Source organism: Fundulus heteroclitus, chromosome 15, assembly GCF_011125445.2.
Source record: "Fundulus heteroclitus isolate FHET01 chromosome 15, MU-UCD_Fhet_4.1, whole genome shotgun sequence".
NCBI classification, from domain to species: Eukaryota; Metazoa; Chordata; class Actinopteri; order Cyprinodontiformes; family Fundulidae; genus Fundulus; species Fundulus heteroclitus.
Genome location: NC_046375.1, coordinates 2,063,497 through 2,089,936, shown reverse-complemented (window position 1 = coordinate 2,089,936; position 26,440 = coordinate 2,063,497). Strand labels below are relative to the sequence as shown.

At 38.9% G+C, this 26,440-nt stretch overlaps 1 protein-coding gene across 2 annotated transcripts in view; it reads left to right on the top strand.

Annotated features, from left to right (window-relative positions):
- The first annotated feature begins 12,898 nt into the window (after window positions 1-12,898).
- The window catches only part of man1a1 (mannosidase, alpha, class 1A, member 1), a 206,336-nt gene continuing 192,794 nt past the window's right edge, over window positions 12,899-26,440 (top strand). For both annotated transcript variants that reach the window (XM_021323925.2, XM_012877375.3), the window contains exon 1: window positions 12,899-13,620. In XM_021323925.2, the coding sequence (XP_021179600.2) occupies window positions 13,117-13,620 (504 nt within the window). In that variant the 5' untranslated portion in view covers window positions 12,899-13,116. The remainder of the gene's footprint in view (window positions 13,621-26,440) is intronic.

Here is a 26,440-nt window from a genome sequence, read left to right as displayed (position 1 = left end):
TTGGCTTCAGATAGACATAATTTATTATATATTTATCTACCAGACTTTGGTTATTCTGAAAAACTCCCTAAATGTAGATGCAATTGTCTTTTCCCTCTTTTTATTGTTTTCTAGTGACTTAATTAAGTAAAGATCTATTAGACTGATTTTTGTATCAGTCCAAACAGCGATTTTAGGTAAATTATGATGACATTTTGTGAGAATTACAGAGATTTTTTTTTATAAATTTGAACTTAAACTTTTGTTTTGTGAAATAAACTTAAACTTAGACAAACTTTATTGTCATTTTGTTGCATACGGCTTACAACAATGTAATGAGATTGCAAGTGAAATAAAATATTACAATATAAAGTGCAGCAGTGATAAGAATGTAACAATGCAGGAGAAAAACAGTTTTTTTAAAAAAAAAAAGTGTGCAGAAGGATGTTGTTCAATGTTGGCAATGCAAAATAATAATGGTGCAAAAATGCACAATGTCCAGTTGTGTACTTTAAATTTAACTGGATTATAAAAGTTCAGCAACTTTAAAGTCTCCTTTAAATTTTTATAAGAAACCACATTTTTGGTTTCTTATAAACAAACTTAGACCACATTTAAAGCAAATGTTAGAAATTTGACTGTCAGATTTAATTCGATTCAAATTTCTAGGTATTTTTCTGTAATCAAACGAAATCTTCAATAAATTTAAATTGAAATCTGTCTATTTAAATAGTCTTGCTGCTGTTCTCAGACTGTGAACAATTCTTCAACTTTTGTCTGAGAAATCTGTATTTGTAAACACATATTCAGATTTTTCCTGCAGGTTGTGTAAATTGCCCTTAAGATCAGTTACACATCATTTTTTTCACCCCATTTTCTTGCTGGCCATGTTCGGTCTGCCTTATCTCTCCCTGTTTAAACAGGAGAGATAAGGTTTCTGTCACAAACAGACTTTCTGTGTAAATGCAAAACATTTTCACAAAAATAGTCCTGAACAATTAAGAGGCCACAGTCTGTTTTTTTATTGCTTTGAAAGATACAAAGAGGTAGTTGTTAAATGTTCACACTGTTCCTAATTCAGCAGTAAAATCCAAGATCAAGACGTTTTTTTTACTTAAATTAATTCATTTTAAAAAAGGACTAATCAATGCGAGGTTTTCATCAACATATTGTTGACCAAACAGTTTTTATTGGATCTGAGCAGCAGATGAAATCTTTAATCAGTTTTTCTTGTTGGTATTCTCAGTTTTCCTTCATCCCTACCTGAGAATGTTCAATATGAACCAAACCATCAATATGAAGTGGTGACAGTCTTTATAACAAACTCAGATAAAGTTAGACGTTTCTCATATTTAGATTAAAACCAAAATGAGGAGCAGAATGTCTGAAGTGCTCACATCATAATTATGACCAAAGTATTCGTAGAGTCCTTTATTCTGGCGCTATTTTGTGAGAAACTCCCTTTCTTCCTGCTTCTTGCAGTCTCCTCTGTGTAAATTGACATATTTTCCTTCCCCTTATTAAAGAATTTCAAAATAATCTGATTTCTGTCAGGAACAAGCGGAAAGGATTGCAAGGGAGCTACAAGTCTCAACCCAATTAGTGACCTCGTTGGCTGAGCACATCTTGTCTTTTTCTCCCTGCTCTCTTCAGCACACTTTCCATTCACCACACCGCCCCTCACATCCCTCTATCCTCTGGACCCTTTCTTTTCTTCTCCTCTGGACCTTCTATCCTCAATCCTCCCTGCTTTGTCTCCTCTTTCTCCCCCCTCCGTCTGCACAAATGAGTCCATTTGGCCCGGGGGATGAGACCGTGGTGGTTAAATCAGATCGGGGCGAGGTTATATTTGGAGGGTTGCAGAAAAGAAAGAAAGAGAGAGAGAGAGAGAGGAGCAGAAGCATCAAACATCTGGGTGATCACTGCATGGCCTATTTTACATCAGAAAAATGCCTGACAGCTAATTTTGGGGGCAAAGTCAGTTGACAAAGTGACGAATATTAGCTCAGAAAACTCATGTGAAGCTTTCTCAGTCATTATTATCAACACGCATAGACAGAGGAGATTCACCGCTGACTTGTGACCCCCAGAGGATGGGCGATTTGGCATAATAATTAGTTTAATCATATAGCCGGAAGCGACCGTTTCTGGATTTTTTTTTTTGTGCTGCTTGATTTCAATGTCTCCCTTGTCCTTTAATTTGAATACAGGACATCGAGTGATTGAATAATTATTAGAAACTGGATCCCCATTTCAGAAAACTATACTCCAAATATCACTGATTCCATTCACATGAACAGAAGACATGATTGTAATGGCGTTAAAACGATCTTCATCAACATGTAGCTCAATGTGGATCTTGACACATGACGCTTGTAAAGATTACACCAAAAAAAAAAAAAGTGTATTTGCCGCTTTAAGATTTCTGCTGTATTTGCTTTTCGGTCACTCTTAAATGCTTTAGATCAGGGATGCCAAACTAATTTCTATATTGGGCCACTTTGACATCGTTAAAAGGGCCGTTTGCACCTGTATAGATGATACTTTTAAATTGATAATTTCATTTCAGTTTATATAGAAATATAAAACAAATGCACAATGACATAAAAGTAGCACCTTGGGCCCAGTTTATGCAGTTTATCTGCAAAAAAAAGTTCATATTGGGGTGAGTTACACTTTAAACTCATCATTCTGCATCACTTTTTCTCTTTCTGGACATTTCTGGGTTGTTTTTAATGTGTGGTGGGAAAACTAGTGGCAGGATGCTGTTACTACACAGTTAAAAAAAGCTCAACATTCACTACAGGAGGCACAGTTTTAGCCACTTTATACACTTTAAAAGGATATATGTGTCTACTTTATGACATGATATCCCTTTTTGGCTCTGGAGGGCCGGATAAATTGCCTTGACGGGCCGGATTCGGCCCGCGGGCCTTGAGTTTGGCACGTGTGCTTTAGATCATTAAACTAATTTTAAGATAAGACAAGCTGAGTGAAGACAAAAAGCAGTTCTAAAACAAGTTGATTTATTAAAGGGCTAAAAAGCAATCTCAGGTCCTGGTCCTACATGGAGGAGTAAAGTACCACCCAAACCTAAGAACTGGTACAATTGTCATTTAATAACTGGCAACACATCTTTTACAGTTCCCACTCATCTTTTAAAAGAACTGGTTGGTTCAGCCGTATTAAAGGGACTTTGACTAGGCCACTGCTAAACCTTTATTTTGTATTTCTGAGTCATTCCATCTCACCGGTCAACTGAAGGCTGTTCTAACCTGTCGCTGCTCCAGCGGACCTAGATGACAGCGATACCTCGTTAACATTTTATTAATTAATTTATCAATCGCTCCGAGGTTCAGAATCTCAAAATCGGACTTTGCTTGTGCGTTTGCGTCGGTAGTTGCGTTGCGTCTTGGAGTTTGGGGTTGAAGCCCTTCAACACTCAGTGTGCAGCTCTTTGTGGAAAATAAAAAAAAATAAAAATCAGTGGCTGCTAACCACCAAGTCTTGCTGCGGGTCTTGTGTAGTCAGTTGATGTTTTTTGACCAGGACTAGCTCCTGCAGCCACTATATTTTTATTTATTTTTTTACCCCTCTCAGCTGCTTCTCTCCTGCTCTTTGTCTCAGGTCTATTCTAATCTTTTGTTTCTTTTTTTCCATTTTAAATGTTTATTGATTATTGTCTGTACAGCACTTAAATAAAGTAGTAGCAGTAGTCTGTGCTATTTTTTGTACCCCTTACCCAGTTTGTGCAACACAATTGTCTCTTCGCTTAATTCACTTGACTTTGCATAATTTCTATAGTGAAATTAAACGTCACTGTTTGCAGTCCAGCTATTCAAGGTTTCAAGAGCTAATGAGACTCTTGATTGTGGTCATCAGGTGTATCTGAGATGAAGTGACCCAGCAGTAGTAACTGAAAGCAGGATCAAGTGTTGAATTTGGATCAAACACGTGTAATATCATAATTCTTAAGCTGCTGTTAGGGAATTTGTGTTTCTCAAACACCTGAGCAAATTCAAGTTTTGGTACTAAACTTAACTTGTAACAGGGATTGAATAGTTTTCGGCATCAAAGTGAACAGAAAAGGTAGCTTTTGTAAATGGTTTACAGGGATTACCCTTCAGGTTTTAACCAAACGTTTTTACATCCTGTGGCTGAACAGTATTGCTCATAAGGCCAGGCTGTCAACCTGCAAATTTCAGCTCCACATCTTGACATACACCCCCCCCTCCTCCCTCCGATCTTTTTCTTGCCCAGAGAGATATTTGTCTAAGCCCGCCACATTACCTACCGGAGTGATACTCTCCCATTTCATCACCAGCTCCACTCCTTCTCTGCAGCAGGATTCCCTGTGTGATGACTGGATGTTACGCAACAGGAGGGATGTTTTTACAGTCATTTTTGTGTTACGAAAGGGAGGAACCAGGTTGGGGTGTTTGCTTTGGGCGTGTTGACATCTCCAGAAACGTCTTTTACTGCTGAACTGCCTCGGATCGAAAAAAGGACCTTTCAGCTGTAGTTATTTTGGGGAGTAAATATTTTACCCTTAGCTTTGTTTGCACTGAGTCAACGGAGCTCCTTCTACAGCTTTTGGCATTTTTACCTGGCATTTTTCTCTGCTTGCATTTCCACATTAAGGGGTGTAAAATAAGAAAAAGTCTGAACGTTGACACAATGCCTTCTTTGGTGCAAAACAATTGTCCAGGACTCTGTTTGTGTTGTTTCTGATACCAAGGTAACAGGTTACAGGTCGGGGGTTTGCAACAATGCCAAACATTAGGGCTGCAAACTGGTTTTCTCAAGCACCTAAACAGGTTAATCTGCTGAGGATGGGGACTTTCCCCTGCTTGGGGTAGCTATCTGTGAGTGTATGGGACCAATGCATGCAGGTTAAAAAAAAAAAAAGATTAAAAGTAATAACATACTACATCAAAAGTTGCAATAATCTCAGATGGTGCATGGATCCGCACCATGTGAGCAACCGAGACCTTCATCATTACATTTTATGACGTTCAAAGCAAAAATGCAGAGGGTAAGAAGTAAAAGAATAATCTTTTCTATTCCAATAATTGTTTCTATTCCTTCTTTTAGGTGGCAAATTATCAGGAAGTCACACAGAAACCGAGAGGAAACTACATTAAAACATTGCCAGAGCGAAACTCTGAGGTCATTCAAGGCTGTAGCTGTACATGTAGAGTTGGACACGAGTTTGGAAAGAAATGAAAAGGCTATGATCAATTTTATGTCATGAGTGTCGGGATCCTGAAGCGGTATTTTGTGTATTTGTGAATCTTTTTCTTAAACAGAGGGTCCCTGCTGGTAGCCCTGCAGAGACAAGCCCTTTGTACTCTCGCTCTTATTCCTAGAGTTTTATTGCTGTTCCTGAGGGAAGGTCATCTGTCCCACTTACCTTCTGCTCCGTTGCCCTTGTGCTCTCCGTGCTCCCTGGTTCCTGGTCCTGGATCTCCTCAGCCACGCTGTGTGTGATAATGCTGGAACCTCATTTCTCTATGGTAGTCCCCTGCAGCTCCTGCCTGTGATTAATGAGTCCAGCTCCAAAGTCTTCACCAGCTTTGGCCCTCTAGGGAACCCCTTGGTCTTCATGGTCTGCAAAAGAAACCCCCAGAAACAGCTTGGAAGTTACCTCAAAGTGTGCCAATGAGTTTTGTGAACATTATAGGGTAATAAAGGGATATTTAGGTGGACCTGCAAGAACTTCATGTTTGCTAACATGAACAGAGACAGAGGACCCAGAATTCAGCCAGACGCAGTAGGTGACATTTGAAGGCCGTTTATTACCAAGAAAGGCGATGGATATTTTTTAATTTCTGAAATTAATTTGATTGTTTAATGTTCCAAAGCTTAAAATATTCATAACGTGTGGAACTGACTGAAGATCTGGTTGAATCTTTCTTTGTTCAGTGAATGAAGTAGTAAATGCAGGCATAGCAAATGCCTGGATGGATTATTAATGAAATACAACATACACTTTTGAATATGACTTTCCCCATATTGGAGAATAAAAACCTGTTTAAATCACTCAGGAGTTGTTTTGATATTTAGACAACCTAGTATCCCAGCCGTACCTGAACGCAGCATGCACACCAGTTGGGAAAATCCCCAAAAAATCAGCTGTATTTTATAATACCTGCAAAATTTGGGCTAATTGGTTGCTGCAAGTAGCCATTTAGACAGCAGCTGATTTTTCTCCATACCAGTGATATTTACATTCAGCTTTTTTCTGGTAATTTAATGAGGTGGAAAGCAGCTGTTTACCTTATTGCTGTCTGAAGATGCGTGCGCAGACTTAGAGTTTTGGTCTGGTCCACCTTTTTCTTCACTGCGTGAGAAACATCAATGCTCACAAACAGCAGAGTTTAGAGATAACTGGGGCACTCGTACCAAAGGAAAGTGAAGCCAATTAACCTAACAATGATGTTCTTGAAGTGTGGGAGGAAGTCAGACAAACAGAAAGACCGCATGCTGGGACTTGAACCCAGGACCTTCTTGCTGAAAGGCAAACGTGCTACTACCTGAACCCCTGCAGCCAATAACATGGAATGGGTTTTGTTAATGGATTTGTGATTCAAAAACTAACCTGTTGAGCACTTGCTCCAAGGCAGAATATTAAAGACACTGTTTTAGATTTTTTAGATGATATAATATTTCATTATAAACCTTACAATTAATGAGAGAGCGTTTCATTGTGGAGTCTGCAGTCCTTACCAACAGCTGCATCACAACAAAATATTGGGAGGTGGTAGAATTTGCACTAACAACTGGCGCAATAAACCTAAATTTATGGCATTGGAACAAAAACTACACGTGTAGTCGCTGCAGTTTTGGCACTTCATGTATTTAGCTTCTCTTAATAGTCGCATCAAAGGAGCTTATGAATTTAAAATCAGACATGCATTATGTAGAGAACAAATTTCTCACTTTCTCTAAGCCGGCTTACATTAGTGTGCTGGATAATTTAGTTTTTTATTAGAGGGGACTGCTGACATCAGCAGATTTACTCTGTGCCTCCAGCGTTGACGCAGGGTAGCAGTTTATGATGGGAAATGAGAAATACTGCTAAAATGCTCTGTGTCATAATTGTAATTGCTGTGTAAAGGCTGATGTGGACAGCTCCTCCTGCTGCTACTCAAAACAAAAGGTTGCAACTCCAAAATAAATCCCATCATGTCGGGGATTTAAGATCTGCATTAATGGTACAGTATGGAGAGGTTTTTTTTTTTTTTTGCTTTAAATGAGCTTTCAAGTCGCAAAGGAAATACAGTTATACTTTCATGGTCACCGGCTTCTTATTCAGGAAATGCATGCCACCGACAAAAAGGACACTTTCATGCAATGATGCAGAAAAGAATGTCAGCTCTAGGAGCTGTTTCCACAAGAGACTCCAGGTTCAGTGTTGAAATGCCGCACATTTCTTCCAAGATTTAATTTTCTGTTTGTGTCTCAGAAAGAAAAAACTAATTATACACGTCATCATTTAGAGAAGTTGTCATCCCAAAATTAGAGCATCAGTATGGCAGCATGCGTCTGCCACCCACAGATTAGGCTTTCCATCTGTATGCTTCTCCTCCCGCTGCTGGAGTTTAGGTGAGGTGCAAGATGTACGTGAGAAAGCTTGTGGTTCCAACAGCTCCCCTTTCAGAGATTCGGACTTGTTCGACAAGCAATTTCCTTGACAAAATGTTTACCAGCCAACAAATAAGTTTGCATTCCAGTCACACAGAGGATACAAATTCACTGGAGTGAAAGCAGAAGCACATGCCCATCAATAATAACACAGGAGATCTCCAAGATGGATGTGTTTCTCTCATTTGACTGCCTTTTATCTAAATCTGTATTCGGTTTTAAACGGTGTGCAAACAACCAACCATTGGTACAACTATCACACAGCCTTGCAGACAATTTTATCGATAAAACATGTATCTCTAAAACAAAGGTCACAGATTTTATTATTAATTTGGTCATCCATGCATGTCTAAACATTGTCAGGTCTTCTTGTGTTTTATTTACCGTTTAGTAAAGCTTGTGAACACTAAGTATTGCGCTAATGTCATGGAGGTTCTCAGCAGCAATCAGCTGTTTATTGTAGGCTCCCTTAGTTAGGCGGTTTTAAAAACCATTGCAAAGAAAAATGTTCACTAAATTAACATGACATTTTTAGTCTTTACCTGAAATAGACAATTATGCAATTTTAGATTTAAGTATTCCCAACACCTCTTTAACAAAATTTGTAATTTTGAATTACAGAGAATTAACCAAACAGTAGGAGGAAGACAGGGTACCTGGAGAGAACCATGCATGCACAGGAAGAACATGCAATCTCCAGGCAAGGGTTCAAATTTAGGACCTTCTTTCTGCAAGGCAACAGAGCTAAGAACTGCAGCCACTATATTTATCCTAACCTTAAACAAGAAAAAATTACCAATATTAGGTAAGTTAGGATTTCCAGAATGTTGCTGAATGCCAGAAAAATTAACAGCCTAATTTTAAAATCCTTTGTTTACTTTTTTCAGATTTCGACATTGATACATGTCTCCTAAGAATTTGGTAGAATCTAACAATTTCATTTGAGTGCCACAAGATTCTCACACTAGTTTATTATTTGAGTGCTGGCTTCTTCCTTGCTGAACGGCTTTTCAGTCCAGGTCCGCACAGGACTGGTTTCACAGAAGAGAGCGTCTATTAAGAGCTTCAGCCAACATCCTCACCATGTATTTAGCTTTTTTTCTGGGGTTGCTACTAATATTTCACACCAAAACACATTATTATCTGGCACACAGAACCCGTCAACTTCCTGATCGCTGGACCTTATAGTACAGTTTGTGTCTGAATATAATTGTTTGAGTATGGACCCTTCAGACATCTATAAAATATGCAAATAGAAATCCTTTTAGAAATGCTAACTGCCCTAAAACAAGATTTTCTAATTTATTGTCAGACCCTGAAGGATCTGGTTTCAACTTTATGGTTTAAGGATTCTCTATAAAAAGACAAAAATGTATGGACATGTTTACCATTTATTGTTTATTAAACTGTTAAAGTGAGGAAAGCTGTACAAGTAAGCCATGTGTATTTATAATTCATAGAAATATCTTTTGGGCAAAGATTACATGACTGTAAAAGTTCTGGAATTGATTGGTGAAACTGAGAAAATGCTGTTTCAAAAACATTGTTTTGTTGGACACACTGAAGAAATAGTTCGGTTTTTAAAATTTTGATACATTTTTCACAGCCATCTTGTATAAGCTTTTTAAATATTGATGGAAAAATATAAATGAGAAAGAGCAAGAACATTATGTTTTTTTTTTTTTTTTGTTGTTGTTGTTTTTTTTTGCTAATCTGCTGATTAATGAGTAACAGGCCAGAAAAACAAAAAAGAAATCAGCAAATCAGAGGACTGAAGGCTGCGCTGAGTCATGTGACATGGCCAAAGGGTAAGCCAATAAGGAATGCAGCTGAGAAGGGAAAATGTGCATTTGCCTTTTGTATCCATCCACTAATCAATGCGTATCAATAGGTTTTCTTTTTCTGTATATTGTGTTGGAAACAGTAATACTTCTAGAAGTGTATTTGTCTTTTTGCGACAAGTAAGCTGTCTCTGCATTTTCTGTAGCTCAGATTAAGGGATTGCTACAAAGTTAACTCCTGGATGTAACTGGTTGGACCTCATCAAATAAATATATTTTGGCAAATGGCATTAAGTAATGAATGGATGGATGGATGGATGGATGGATGGATGGATGGATGGATGGATGGATGGATGGATGGATGGATGGATGGATGGATGGATGGATGGATGGATGGATGGATGGATGGATGGATGGATTGATTTTTCTTTTATATATGGGTTATACAGGCAATTTTCCAGTGGGTGCATAAGCGCTACGGAAAAAAAATTAGCAGATTTTGCTAAACCTTCATCTAGGTTAACAATCCATGGATGTGCCAAATATTTCTTCTGTTGCATAAAAATAAAACTGAAGAAATCAAGGTCAGCTTTCTATCACCTGAAGAACATTTCCAGGATTAAAGGACTGATGTCTAAGAAGGATCTGGAAAAACTAATCCATGCATTTATCTGTAGTAGAATTGATTAGTGCAACAGTGTTTTTACAGGTCTGCCTAAAAAGTGGATCAGACAGCAGCAGCTGATCCAGAACGCTGCTGCCCGCGTCCTCACTAAGACTAAGAACGTAGAGAACATAACCCCAGTTCTAAAGTCCTTACACTGGCTCCCTGTATCTCAGAGAATAGACTTTAAAACACAAACTCCCAGAAGACTGTACAAGTGCTGAAACCCTGAATTCCTTTAAATCAGGGTTAAAAACCTATTTGATTAGAGCTGCCTTTGAATGGCAATGTTGCAGTTTGTTGTCCAACTTCTCTTATATCTTGGCTTACAGCTACTATTCCACTGCAATGTGCTTTCCTCTGTAACGTTTTCTTTCCTTATGTTCATGTGCAGCACTTTGAATTGTCTTGTTACTGAAATGTGCCATACAAATAAACTTGCCTTTGCTTTCCTTGCCTTACAAATGAGGCTCAAACGCATATCGGAAAATGGGCAACACACATGGGATTGTCCTCTATTAAAAAGACTGCCTTGATGGTATTTACATATGTAGCTTTGATGCATAGGCATTGTAGGTAAGAGGTGGGACCCTTGCAAGAAGTACATTGTGAGCCATGGCCTACTTGTATTCATCTAGACTGAGCCCCACATACAGATGTTGACTTAGAGGTTTCTGTCTGGAAACCATCTCCTTTTTAATTTGGTCTCAAAGACCCCTGGGTGCATGTTAACCCAGGAACTTTGGAAACAAAACAGTCCCACAGCATCCCACATGCTGAACCTTACACAACAATGTTACTTAGTGAGACTCCTAAAAAAACAAAACACTCATTCTGAAATAAGTTAGGAGGTCAGAGAACCGAAAGCTGCACTATAAGTCATAGGTTATGGGCCAGGGTTAAACCCTTTTGTTTTTAGAATCTTGTGTGTACATTTTTTGGTACCTACAAAATACAGATCAAGACTTTAAGAACTTTGTTGCACTATGAGACTAAAATAAATGCATAGGTGGGTAGTAAGTAGTTACATTTACTTGGTTCCATTTGCTTGAGTTTTACTGTGCTGTATGTCTTACTTTTACTTGAGTGAATATTATTAAAACTTATTGCTACTTTTACTTGTGTAAAATGTCTGGCTACTCTATCCACTGTGAGTAACTTCACTGAATAAAGAACAAACTTGTTTCAACCAAAAATGCACCAGAGAGACACGTCTGCAGTTGGTGGACGTGAGACTTCTTGTTTGTTACTCAAGCTTTGTTGTTGTAATGGTATTTACTATCTGCTGAGCTTATTGAACCATTCACAGGTCAATTAACCATACAATAAGCAGTAGATATTGTCATTGGAAGTACTTTGCACTGTCCTAAGTCCTAAGTACCCGAGTAGCCTTCTTACCAAATACTTTTTTACCCTTAGCAAGTTATTTCTTGGTTGGATACTTGAGTATAAATGTGTTGAAGTGGTGCTGCTCTTACTTGAGTAAGATTTCTGGCTACTCAACCCATCTCTGCATAAACAGTACATATTTACTTAACTTTTAATTCATATTAAAAATTATCAGGATATGCTGACCAAATGTGTGAAGATCACAAACACTTTGAAAGCTTGTGGATCATATCACCTGAAATAAATTTACACTGAGGATGGTGGTAAAACTTTAACTTTATGGTTTGAGGATTTTCTATAAAAACGCAGAAATGTATGGACATGTTTGCCATTTATAGTTTATTAAAATGTTAAATTGAGGAAAGCCGTATAAGTAAGCCATGTGTACTTATAGTGCATACAAAACATCTTTTAGATTAGATGACTGTAAAAGTTGCGGAATTGTTTCAGCGAAACAGAGAAAATGCTGTTTCAAAAAATATTTTGTTGGACGCCCTGTAGAAGTAGTTCGGCCTTTAAAAATGTTATAACTTTTTCATAATCATCTTATATAAGCTTTTCAAATATTATTATAAAAATATGTATGAGAAGGAGGATTAAAAATTTTTTGCTTAACTGCTGATTAATTATTAACAGGCCAGAAAAACAAAAAGAAATCAGGATATCAGAGGGCTGAAGGCTGCACTGAGTCATATGACATGGCCAAAGGGTAAGCCAATAAGGAATGCAGCTGAGTAGCGAACATGTGTGTTTGACTTTTGTATCCTTCCACTAATCAATGCGTATCAATAGATTTTCTTTTTCTCTATATTGTGTTGTTAATAGTAATATTTGTCTTTTTGCAACAAGTAAGCTGTCTCTGCATTTTATGTTGCTAAGATTAAGGGATTGCTACAAAGTTAACACCTGGATGTAACTGGTTGGACCTCATCAAATAAATATATTTTGACAAATGGCATTAAGTAATGAATGGATGGATGTATATATATATATATATATATATATATATATATATATATATATATATATGGGCCGTATAGGCAATTTTCCAGGGGGTGCATAAGCATTGGATAAACCATAAATTAAATTGTTAAAAAATATACTGCAATGATTTATAACAATAGTACCTCAAGTAATTTTTCTTAATATCCCTTAATAGTTTTTTTTCACCCCGTGTCGAATAAATACTGTAAAATAAAGGTGAATGTTTCTAAATTTTCAGCTTAAGAATCTTTCCCCTGCTGGAGGTGACTAACTTCACAATCTTTTCATTAATCATCGGTTGCTTTCCAGCTGTTTCCTATTCTGTGTTGACCACGCCCCTCGGACCTCCCGTCATTGACAGGTCGAAACCTAATTGGCTCGTCCCCGCTGTCAGTTCCGCCTGCGGCCACGCCCACCCAGCGCTGCTTCCTGTGTGTGTGAGAGAGCCGTTGGACTCGGTCTGTCTGCGGAGAGGCGGCGGTATGGACGGCAGCTTCTTCACGCAACTTTTCAACGGAGACTTTAAAGCGTCCTTTTTTCGCTCTAGTCCACTTATATGACTTAGGAATGGGGTTGTAAGAGGAGTACAGCAAAGTTGAGCCCGACGTGACCGCTTAAAATCTTTTTGTTTTCTTTTTAGTTCGACTTGTCAGAGGAGAAAGGGGGGGAAAAATGCCAGTTGCAACTCTTCTACCTTTCACCGCTCCGCCGAATAGGAAGTCCGCCAGCCCGACTTCTTTCAGGCTGACGGAGAAATTCATTCTGCTCCTGGTGTTCAGCGCTTTCATCACCCTCTGTTTCGGGGCTATCTTCTTCCTGCCGGACTCGTCGAAGCTCCTCAGCGGAGTTTTCTTCCGCTCCCCGGCCGTGGAGACCAACACCCGCACCGGTCCGGAGAGCAGCTACTCGGGCTCGGCGGCGAGCGACGACCGGGTCCTGGCCAAGATCAAGAAGGACCACGAAAAGGCGCTGCTGGAGGCCAAGGACACGCTGCAGAAGCGACCCGAGGAGATCGAGCGGGACATAATGAACGACAAGAAGAAGGTTAACAGCGCGGGTCAGGCCGGGGACGATGGGAATAAAATACCTTTCATTGAGTACCACCGCCCGCCCGGGGCGACGGGACACGAACCGCTGGACCCCGAAACTAAGGAGAGACGGGCGAAAATCAAAGAGGTAAGGACCTGTTTGGCTGTAGATTTAGCTGAGTTATGGAGGGGAGAAGGGGCTTTTTACGTGAACCCAGGGGCGCCTCTGTAAAGTTTCCAGATGTGGTGCCAGCAGCAGACTGGATGTCACCCTGAAGATGCAGCTGGACCTCCTTTCTAGCTGAGGAGCTGTTCTGGTTCAGACCTGTTAATTTGTTAAAGTTCAGACTACAAATGCCACTTTTCCAGGTTATACCTTCTTGGTTCTGGAGGTTCTGCTCCTCGTCCAGACATCAGCCTCATGCAGATGCTGCAGATGTTGTTTCCTGCTGTTCCTCCACAGCCCACAGGTGCTGTGATGCAGTGGAAACAGGCCCCTGACCCTGAAGTATTGGCTGGATGTACTGCTGGGTCATTAAAACCGGGCTACCACCATAACACTAATGACATCACCTGCTAAAATATGGATTTTTGTCTATTTGTGGAACCCTATATATCATAAGTTATATCTCAATACCACCAAACCTTTAGATTCATAACCCTATGTAGGGTCCTGACCCCGTCTTTAGAGACAATTGACCAAATGGATGAAGGTCTAGAGCAGGCATGTCAAACTCATTTCTATATTGGGCCACTTTGGCATCAGGAAGTCATTAAAAGGGCTGGTTGCACCTGTATATGATACATTTGATTTCATTATTTCATTCCAGTTCACGTAAAAATGTAAAATATTTCACAGTAACATAAAAGTAGTGCCTTAGGCCCAGTTTATATAGTTTATCTGAAAAAAAAAAGTTGATATTGGCGTGAGTTACACTTTAAACTCATCATACTGCATCACTTTTTTTTTTTTTGACATTTCTGGGTTGATTTAATGTGTTGTGAAAAAAACAGTGGCAGGATGCTGTTACTACACAGTTAAAAAAAATTCAACATTTGCAACAGAAGGCACTGTTTTAGCCACTTTATACACTTTAAAAGGATATATGCCTCTACTTTATAACATGATGCGCCTTTTTTGGCTCTTGAGAGCCAGATAAATTGCCTTGACGGGCCAGATTCGGCCCGCGGGCCTTCAGTTTGACACGTGTGGTCTAAAGACAGTGAAAGCCTCTGATCTCACCGCTAAGTTAATAAAAAAAGCAGGTAGAAGTAATTTGAGTGGTGCCTTATCCACCTGAAAGCCATCAGTAGGAGGGTGAAGGATGAAAATGGCCTAAGCTGAACTCACTGCTGGGGAAATATCCCCCATATCATTATACCGCCACCAGCAGCCTAAACTAGTTGATACCAGACAGGAAGGATCCATGCTTTCATGTTGTTTTACACCAAATTTGGACCCTACCATGAAGGTTTGTGTGGGTAAAAGCCTCGGCCACCTGTTCTTGTCTCACAGGAGGTGGGGTTTGCGTTGGATGATGTTCAGAGTCGCTTAAATCCAAATTCTTCAACATTCAGACATTAGTAAACGAGCTACTGAGCTGGTAGTTGAGTCGGATTCGTGTGGACCACAAAAAAAAAAGCGCATAGATGATTCAAAACATACAAGCTTAACGTTGGACTTGAATACAGTTTCACATAATTCTTAGTAAGTGATCTAAAATCGTTTTTTTAAGTTATGGTAATGCAATAATATAAATATATATTTTTTTATTGTGAGCTAAAAGTGAAAAATGGTGAGAAAAATGATAAATATGATCACGTATTTTATTTGTCTTGGTTCTTAAATAAAAGTTCTATAAATTTTCGGTGTTTATTTATCTGTAGACCCTTTAATCCAGGGGTGTCCAAAGTGCGGCCCGGGGGCCATTTGCAGCCCCTGGACTGACTTTGTGCGGACCCCCCAACTGCATTTTGTCAAATGATTTGGCTCCACCAGCAAAGGTTGTTAATTAGGGGGGAAAAATATTTTAAAAAATCTTCTTTCAATTGAAAACATTAAGTATAACATAAAGTATTTGTCTTTTAATCACTACACTTTTTACTTAATTTCATAGCAAATAGGACCACAACCATCCAATGACTTAAATGCAGAGTTTCGTGCACAAACTCTGCTTTTATTTGTTTATTAAAATTGGTTAAACACAGCAAGTCTTTTCAAAGAAAGGCCGATCCAAATCCTGTTCTTATTGCTGAGAATAGACAAAAAACATAAAATAAATAAAAAGTCAATCGATTCCAAAAGGCTTTGAGAACTGGATGACCGAATGTTAATTTGGCAAACGTGCAAAACTATTTGTAAGTTTTGGATCTATTTATGCATTCTATTTCCAGCAGAAAATCTGGCTAATTTAAGTAAAATGCGTCATGCACATATTTTAGTGGATTTTTGTTGTAATTTTAGCTTTTATATATTTACTTTTTTTGCTTTGTGGCTCTCATGTACTTCTGACTTTACTATTTTAGCCCACATGAAGGAACGTGCGGAACCTCCCTGAATTTACATGAATTTTTGAACGATAAACTGTCACTCGGAGGTATAACAAAATTTAATTGAGGCGTTAAAGCATTAAAATGGCATTAAAATGATGCCTAAGACTATGTAGGGGTGCATATGAGTAAATTGAAACATCATCAAAAACCAGCTTCAGTAACTTCAGTTTAAAGGTTAAACCCACGTGTTAGACTCATTACACACAGGCTGGCATTTAAGTGTTTATTTTTAAAGATTTTGATGATTATGTCCAACAGTTAATAAAATGTTTAATACAGAAATGCGACGCTATGGCCTCACAGTCGTGGGGGAGCTCTGAGGCCCAAAAGTAGCCTGTGACAAACTCTTATAGTTTAGGGTTTTACACCTGGGCCCAGTCTGGTGTTGCTCTGATTAATAGATCTGCTGACTTCTGGTACTTTTGGTACTAATTGACGTAATAGATCAATTGGTCGATGTTGTAAATTACTCATCCTGATAGTTGGATAGATGATAGTTTGAGATTTATCGACAAGCCACCCACATGGCCGCGTTCACCTCTTATTTCTCTGTAAATTTGCTTGTAATTATTCCCATAAATAAAAAAAAAAGTGACTCGTTTTTATGTTTGCTGCTCCCCATTTTGACTTTCTTCCAACCGAGGAGCGTTTTGTGCTCCAACAGCCGACGGGATTGTTGAGTAAAATCCTCCGTCGTGTTTCTTAGCCGGTTTACGTTTGCCAGAGGGTTTGAAAGTTTGGCTCGTTGGCGCAGATTTAGCCAGTTTGTCATCATGCTGAGACGTTTCGTCGTCTGGTCCTGGGTAAGGAATGCGGGAAGAACCCCCCCCCCCCCCCCCCCCCCCCCCCCCCCTTTCCCTCCAGGCTGCTCCGCCCGTTCCAGGGGTTTCCTCATACCAAGTCAGGCTGCTGTAAAACCAGTTCAGCTTTCCTTCCTGGCATGTACTGACATCAATCATCCGCTTTCACCACGAGCAGCGTGGCTCTCCAGCGCTCACACCGGCGGCGTGTTTATCCAGAGGATTGAGACGTGTGGTCTGATTATCTCGTCCTTCCTAAAAAGCCTTTCAGCGGGCGTAGCAGCCGTGTTGTGATGTCTCTGCAGACAGCGTTGGGGGAAACGAGTGGAAAGCCCTGCGCTGAAGTCCCAGGGGCGGTGTCAGGTGGCGGGCCCGTAATCTACAGCCGGCCTTCTCGTCCGGATGATTGTGATGAGCTTGTCCCTGATGCTGAGAAGCAGAGGGTCGAGTTTAGAGAAGTATTCTGGATTAGTTTTAATTGGAAAAGGGGATTTCTTGAGTGCGTTTCCTCTAAATATCCTCATTTGCATGGGCAGCTTATACGGGGTTGCTGAGCGAGTCCGAGATAAGAAGCTAACGACCGGACCGAGTCGCTAATGGACGTGTTCTGATGATCGCATTTTGTCCGTTTATGAAAGAATGAGTAAAACCCAGATATGGGTTGGCTTTTACGGCTCAGAGCTGCCGATGCGTTTGGAACATCTCTGACTCCACGTGTTACAGGGCTGGGCAATATATCGAGATTTAAAAAACATCAAGAGATTTTTTTTTTTAAAAGTGATATGGTAAGACTATATTGTTTATATTGAGATGGTCTATGCTGAGGTAAAATTATACTTTAATATATTCCAGTAGGTTATTTTTTAGCTCTTTCTCATATTTATCTACAGCTGTTGGGCCTTTGAGACATTTGGGATAAAGTTCTGTATGAACAGAAAAACATATCATGATAAATATCGTATATCGGCATTCGGCCCAAAAATATCAAGGTATTATTTTTGGTCCATATCGCGTAGCCCTGTATACAAAGCTACGGACAATTAACAAATAAAAATCTAAAAAGGGGCGTCTTAATTAGGGGTCGAGTATTTTCCTAGTGGAAATACCGTGTATATAATCCCTATTAAGTTTGAGTCTAAATGTCTGAGGTGTTCAGGAACTTTATATTTAGTTTCTTTATTTTTGGTGTTTATTTGCAATCTAGTTGAAAAAAATCAGTCTCTGAATAATGTTGCCATTGGAGGAGAGCTGGACTAAATTAAGTCAGCATAAAAACAACAAACTGTTTTAGCTGTAGTGTCAGAAAGGTCAGATCAGTCACCCCAAGCTTTAGCTTGATGAATAAAAACAATTAAGCTTTGGATTTAATGTATGAAAGAATTCTGGTTTTCCTTTGCCTGTAAGGTTTTTCTCTTGGTGCAGCACTTTGAATCGTCTTGTTACTGAAAAGTGATATATAAATAGACTTGCCTTGCCAGAAACGGTGTCGCTAATCGCTGCGACAGGTTGAATTGAAATGAATACGCAGCTTGTTTACATCTTTCCCTTCTTGTTGCCCCTTTAGGTCAGTATTTCTTCATCTAATTAGCCAGAATATATTGCTGGGACACAAAGTATAAAGGCACAAGACTTTCTGAAATAAATATCCACCAGTTTTTGTTGCAGTGACAGTTTTATTTTAAAAAAAGAGTTAAATTAGATTTACTTTTCTTCCTTTACATCACAGAAACCGTAGACTCCGACTTTCTTCTCTTGCTGATCTGTGCTCCTCCTAATTCATCACTTCCTGTCCTGTCCAGTTGTGCTTTGTCATCAGCCATTTTGGCCTTTTTGTGGGTTGGAAAATTTTTTCACCTTTTGTAAACTTACAACTCCAAATGTACCATTTTGATACAAATATTTCTGAGACCGACACCTCTGTCAGTATTTTTCTGAACATACAATTTACAACATACAAATGAACAGAGGTGGGTAGAGTAGCCAGAGATCTTAGTCAAATAAGAGCAGCACTAACTCAACATGTTTTTACTCAAGTCAAAGTAAAAAGTACCCAACTAAGAAATTACTCAAGAGTAAAAAACATTTGGTAAGAAGGCCACTCAAGTACTGAGTAAATATTTATAACAAATGATTTAATATTTTAAAATGATGTTGGTCAGGCAAAAATATTAAACAATACAAACAATAACAATTACAAAGTAACACATTCAGGCAGAAGAAACACACTTTTCTAAATAATGTTTTTCAACATAAAACTTTTATTTGTGTATATACAGTAAATCAGGACAGTGCAAATAACTTCCAATGACAACATCTACTGTTTACTGTATGGTTAATTGACCTGTGAATGGCTCAATGAGCTCAGCAGATAGAAAATACCATTAAAACAACAAAGCTTGTGTACAAACAAGGAGTCTCACCTTAGTACAAACTGTAGACGTGTCTCTCTGGTGTATTTATTGGTTAAAACAAGTTTGTTCTTTATTCAGTGAAGTTACTCAAAGTGGATAGAGTAGCCAGACATTGTACTCAAGTAAATGTAGCGATACTTTTTCATAGTATTTACTCAAGTAAAAGTAAGACATACAGTGCAGTAAAAGTACTCCTACAAGTACATTTTGTTTAAAACAAGAGTTTATTGAAGAGATGCTTTTGGCCAACAGCTAATTACTTGATTTATTTTATTTTTTTTAAAGTACATTAAACTACGTGTCCCCAAATATATTACAGGCATGCAGGAGCCTGAAGCATGGGACTCAAATAATTAGTATAGGAGAGCAGCAAAAAGTCAGTTTGGCGCTCAAGGTTTAAAAAAACAAAACTTGCAGGTCCTCGAATGTATATCAGTAATCAGTACCGTATATTAAATGTAAATATCCAACCCAACAAGATTCCCACAGGAGTCATAACAGGCGTAAATTTAATATACTGAGCAGCACTATGTCTGGGCTTTAAAATCCTGTCTTCATACGGCGTTGAACTACTTTTTTATGCAAATTCGATTACATATTTTCAAATTACATTACAGGCACTTTGAATCCTTGCTTTTCCCCCTGAATGATCAGTAATCCTCTTTGAGTTGACTTCAGAACCAGATCCAGTAACGCTGTAAACTATCCAAACCGTCCATGAGAACGAGACGTGGAGGTCACCCCCTCATCCGCGTCCCCTCTTTCACGTCGGGATCTACTCTCTAAAGAAATTAAACTGTGCGATTCGTTGTTGAACGAGAGGATCCGGAGCGTGTGGAGGTCACCTTGGGCGGCGTTCATTGCGCGACTTTTAATCTGTGTTTGATCAAAGTCAACACGGCGGCAGATGGAGAAGACAGGACTGTTGTCACTGAGATTAAAAGAGGACGGGAAAATAAATCTGCAAAGGGGCAGATAAACGTAGTCGCAGATTTTAAAATCATTTTCCCCGAATATCATGTGGACAAAAAAAAAATCTAAACGTGGCGTTAACCTGTGAGGGGAAAGTGTCTTTGACAAACCCGTTAGGCTTAGCAGGGGTATTGACACAAAGCCGTTGGTTGCGCCTCGTCTGATTTAAACGCCAACGTCAGTCGTGAGAAATTTCAGCAGCGGCTGCTTTTCATTTTTCTCCGTCAATATTCTTCAGTCAGAGCTATTGATCAGAAGCTCACAGCTGTGGCTGACAGTTGACAGGCTCTGTGAAATAACCTGTAACTACATATGTTCTGCCTGAATAGAGATAATTGGATATGCTGGGCCTGGTTTTAAGTATTCAGACGCTATTTTTTTTTTCCTCAGACGGGTAAACATCCTGTCCTGCAACCTGCCTTCATTTCAGCTTGACTGCCTTCTAAACTGATATCTTTCTTTATACTCGTTACATATTTTCCTTTGAAATGTTTGGTCTCTTCAATTCTGGAAGATATTGTGTTATATATTAAAGAGACACACTCTGCTGCCTGGTAGTTTAGTACCAGGCAGCAGTACTAAACTACCAGGCAGATTAGTAAACAATATTGAAAGATTATTTAAATTTTTTTTGGCTAAGATATGTAGTTGTTGGTTTTTGTAAATCTCTGACCTGTGAGTTCACATTTTTCTATCATAAACTATCATTAACAGTATAACTGGGAGATATGGATTTAAAAAAAATCAAGATTTTATTAAACAATATCCAATTAATGATTTTTTTTTATTATCTCCCCTCTTTTGTTTCACAAAAAGAAAAAAAATGATATTGAAAATGTGCTTTTATTTAAGGCATTTCATCTGGGAGTTGACCTGAATTCAAAGTGCAACTAAATACAAGCTGTGAAACATGCTTGTAAAACAAGACGGCGGCCCTGCTGTTGTAAACAATGAAAATATAACAAAATGTTTGCTGCTAGTGAGCTAAGAACAGGGTTCACTTCACGTGTGCAACTTCAAACTTACATGAAAAAAAGTGGAAGTTAATAAATTAAAGCGTCTTGGAATATGGTGAAAAAAAAGTTTTTACTTTACAATATTTTAACAATGAATTTTCCTAAACATATATTCACCATTGCTGCTATTCTCTTCATGTGCATTTGCAAAATAAAATCCCTATTTCCCAAAAATGAAATCTTAATAAATTGTAGATTCGAATTAATCGATTAAATTGATGTATTGACAGAGTTCAAAACATTTTTAAATGGTCATTAATTATTTGCTGCGATGTCTATTGGCAAAAAAGTAAAAAAAAATGTATGGAACACAAAAACTTAATTACAATGCTAACTGTATTTAGCATCTTAAACGAAGAAATTAGCTATGCTAACTTTGCTAATCATGCTAACAGTACGCAACACCAGTTTAAAGGTCAAAAACAGAAACCAGAGCAACTTTGTTGGTATCTAATGAAGTAAGCCAGTAAACAACAGACACAATTTCTCTCTTGCTCTCTGAATCTGAGGGCCACGTGAAGTTTGGAGGTCCGTCACGATAGACTCAGAAAGTTGGCGACCTCTGGTGCTTCTTTTTATACCCCTGTGGCCATGCAAGTGATTTATAAACCTGGTTTTCTTTTATATGGATGGGGGAGTGAATACTTTTGGCTGTAAACTTCCAATATATCCATGGAAACGTTTTTAATCTCAATCAGTTGGACTATATTAAAGAAGCTGCTGTTGGGGACGTTACTCGGTGTAAAATAATCAATGAACAAACAGATATGGTCTGTGCCAAAGTAAACTGCGTTATTTGTAATCTTTATTTTGGTTATTTTTCTGTATACGTGCAGTTGATCCGTGCTAAGACGAGACGTTCAGGCTCAGAGTAAACCTCTCTGCAAATCTTTCCTCTTGATCTCGCTGCCCTTTCTGTTTGGCTAACCAATAACCGTGTTGACCCAACACGGCTACACAAACCCTCTCTCATACGCTCGCCTTGATCTTTGCTGGCCCGCTGTTATTTAGAGATGGATCCTGTTTTTTTTAAAGGAATATTTGTCCATACAGCTGGAAGACGGCAGCTTCTTATTAAACCACGCCGTCACCAGATGACTCGCTTTACCAGGGACCTGTTCAGCGCTGCACGGTGCTCTGTTTGTCCGCATCGTGTTTGTTACCAGCGGAGGACAACGGGGCACCGTGTGAATGATTGAAAAGCTGGGCGTACGGGACCACCGCAGCTCTAGAATCGCTGGACTCAGAAATCAAAGGCTCCCTGGAGGATCCTGGCTCCCCGCGGTGCCGCCTGGTCGCTCTCCCAGAGGCTTTCCAGGCAACGGCAGCTGGGGGTAATAATGGAAACCGTTGGCTGATAAACAGAAGAAAAGTGGAGGTGGACGAGGCCGGTGCATGATGGTGGGAACAGCTGCGTTATTTAAACGGTTAAACTGCTTTTCAGCGCGGCAGTAACATGCTTTCTCACCACGTTGAGGCTGGACGAAATTGAAGGAACGTTGAATGAATCTCCGAGGTTACAGGGACAGAATGTTTAAACCTTAAATCCTGCTGAATAGGGTTTTTTTAGAAAGGAAAAATGGTTGCTAGAAAGATGATCCCTTTATTATTATTATTATTATAGTCTCTCTTTGTATCGAGTTCATTTCCATCTATAGAGTATTCACATAATGTTTAAAATTAGCAGCTGTGCTGCCTCTTCACCAACTGCAACAATCCTTGCAATGCTTATACATTTGGATCAGGGAACCGACAAACAGAAAACAGACTGCTGGGTTTCAAAAATAGCACAGCAACAATAAAAACATGTATTGCTTCAAAAACTTTTTGTCACACTGTTGTGGCTTTGTTTCTGGTATATATGGATGCATATAGTATGGTGCTGTGAAAAAGCATTGTTCCCCTTACAGATTTATTCTGCTTATAGTGTTTTCAAATGACTTCATTTATTATTGGAAAGCAACCATTGAATCCAACCTTGCTCCATGTAGAAATATAGTTTCCCCCTTTGTCAAACCATGAATTGACAGCAATTGACCAGTTTTTAGAAAGTAGAGTTCAGTCTGGCTTCACAAAAGCAGGCCTGATTACTGTTTGAATATGAAATCTAGAAATCACTTCAACAGAACTTGTCTGACAGCATGAAGTAGGCTCTTTATTTGATTATCGATGTTGACATTGTTTGTGATGCTCTGAAACATTTCAGTGTGAGGATGAGAGCAAATGTGTGCCTTGTTAACATGAGATTAGCTAATGTTATTATCATGAGATTAGCTAACGTTATTAGCATGAGATTAGCTAACGTTATTAGCATGACATTAGCTAACGTTATTAGCATGAGATTAGCTAACGTTATTAGCATGACATTAGCTAACGTTATTAGCATGAGATTAGCTAACGTTATTAGCATGAGATTAGCTAACGTTATTAGCATGAGATTAGCTAACGTTATTAGCATGAGATTAGCTAACGTTATTAGCATGACATTAGCTAACGTTATTAGCATGACATTAGCTAACGTTATTAGCATGAGATTAGCTAACGTTATTAGCATGAGATTAGCTAACGTGTTTAGCATGAGATTAGCTAACGTGTTTAGCATGAGATCGGCTAACGTTATTGGCATGAGCTATTAACATTAGCTGCGCTCATCATATATTATTAAAATGGCTGAGAGTCGCAACAAACTCTTAGCCATTAACTCTCAGAGACATAAGACTCTCAGGTCTTATTTCTTTCTTCTTTTTACAAACTTGTCAGATGGTGTATTTAGGAGATTGTTTCGCACAATCCCCCTGAGGAATGGAAAAGTAAGTCTTAAAATATGTGTGCAGTTTTTCAAAAAAACGCGTTTTTTACCTACATTTCCCGAAAAATCATCCATTGTACCTTTAAACCGTGAGTAGACCTCTGTCTGAATGTCAAAAACCCCAAAGCGACCCCCATGCACAGATAACAGAAGACATCTCACAGCAGTGCAGTGTTTACACAAATAATGGCGGAAGTAATTGTTACCAGAAGCGTCCAATAAAGCTTCGTTCAAAAACAAAAAAAACACCTAATGGCATATACCGCCGTCTCTGTGTAGTATGAGGTTGTTGAGTAATGGGAAGCTTTGGAAAGTTTCCTAAACACATTTGATTCAGTACCACAAGTGGAAGTGGCACAAATCAGATTTATTTTTTTTATTGAGGAAAAAGACCTGAATCGGGGCCATTCACACTGCCATGAAAAACACTGGTTGCGTTTGCATAGGTGTGAGTGCAGCCTAAGGCTTTTATTTTAGTTCAGAAACTGAATCGTTTTTCTCTATGAACAAAAATATTACTAACAAAAATGTAGCTTGTTGCCAGAACCTGTACAAACTTTGTTGTAGTAGTTTAAAAAGGCCACAAGTATTTTGTATAGGACTTCTTTGAGTTATTCTGCTGGGTTGTGTTTTACTGTCTGGATTAAATACAATGTCAGCTCACTTTATCACTTATAAGTGGGTCTTAAAGGTGCATGGCACAAATTTTGAAGTTAATATTGTCTTTCACATACATACCCTTACAATACATTAGACCCGACGTGTAAAATTAGTTATCTATTTACCGCAGTTGCCTCTATAGGCTGGATTAGTCAGTTCATGAGTGTGAATGCAGGCTGAATCTGCATTCACCCTGCTACTTTGAGCCTCCGCCATAATCGATGCATTGGTGAGAGAACATGGGCAAACATTAATATCTATAACCTTCCTACCTCAGAAGATATAGCGACTTGTGTTGTCACAGCGGCAGATGCTTTTCCTCTTCTCCCATGCACATGGACAACGCTGGTGTCATTTCAACTTGTCACCAGAGCAGGCAGACGTCTGCAAAAAACTCTGGAACTTCCACTATTCTCATTTTAAAGAGGGCAAATTTGGCTTCAGATGATTATTTTTGGTCTTTTTTTAAATCCATGAATGTAAATGCAAAAAAAAACGGTGAACAAATTGTCACATTTTCATATTCATTAAAGCTAATTGTGCCTTTTCATTTACATGAGAACATTTTTATGTAAAATACACGCAGGGCCGTTTTAAGAGGCCGGACTCAAGTGTATTACTTTGTATAGGATTATAATTGTTGCAATTTTGTTTTATGCTTCATTTGTTGGGCGCTAAACGCTAACTTGGTCATAAAAATCTAAAATGCATTGGAGCCCACAGAGCCCGGGTCCCTGCGCAGGGGACAGCTGTTGTCCTGTGTGACTCACCGTCCTGCTCCACGTTGGCTCCTGATGAAAGATGAAGTCTGATGAGGTGGAGCTTGTTGCTTTGCAAAACAGATGCAGATGAGCATGCTGCTTGCCGTAAGCAAAGCGTCTTGGCGTTATGTATTTTGAAGGTTGTCAGCCGCTGAACTCCCGTGGCACATTTTTAAAATGCACATAAAGAAACATGCACTGTTTCTTGTAAACAACCGTCTTACGGTTTAGAGGTAAGATGCTTGAGATGTTGGTAAAGGTGACTGGATGCTTCCTAAAGATGACAGCTGATGAAAGATGAAACATCTCATCCCCCCCTTCTCTCGCTCTCTCCGCCTGGTTGGACATGTTTTCTTTACCTCTCTCTGCTGATCTCTTCATGCGCCATTTGTTGCTTCTTAGATTCTCCACTTTAGATTTCTTCTTTCCCTTCTTTTTTAGCTAAAATAAAAAGTTCTACTCTTCTATTAGCGCACTCAGTTGTTTTCCACTCTTTGTGTTTTTCACACATGTGCTTCAAAGGCAAAACCTTTTTTTTTTTTTTGTACTTGGCAAACTTTTAGAGATCGATTTCAAACTTTTTTTTTTTTGTTTTGCTGCAGACTTGGTTGCCTCTAAGTCCTATTTCTATTTGAACTAATTGTCTCGGTTTCCCTGGTCCTGCTTTTTTCTTGGAGTGGAAACAACACCAAGCATTTTGTTTGTCAGGTAGAGTTACTGCCAGCCCTCTCTAGGTGCTCGTTTTAATTGCCCGAGAGGTATAATGGCTCTGACTCACAAACACCACCACTTATCCTTTCACGGGTATAGCTTTATTTACCGGATGCTTATGTCTTTTTAGGCCTGAAGGTAGGCCGTGACCCTTTTTTTGTGTTTTATCAAAAACGTTAATTAATTAATAGCTGTATTTAACTTAAATCTTTTGACTCTGTAAACAAGTAGAAGCCCAGTCTGGATAAAAATGCTTAAAAAGCTTAACTTGAATA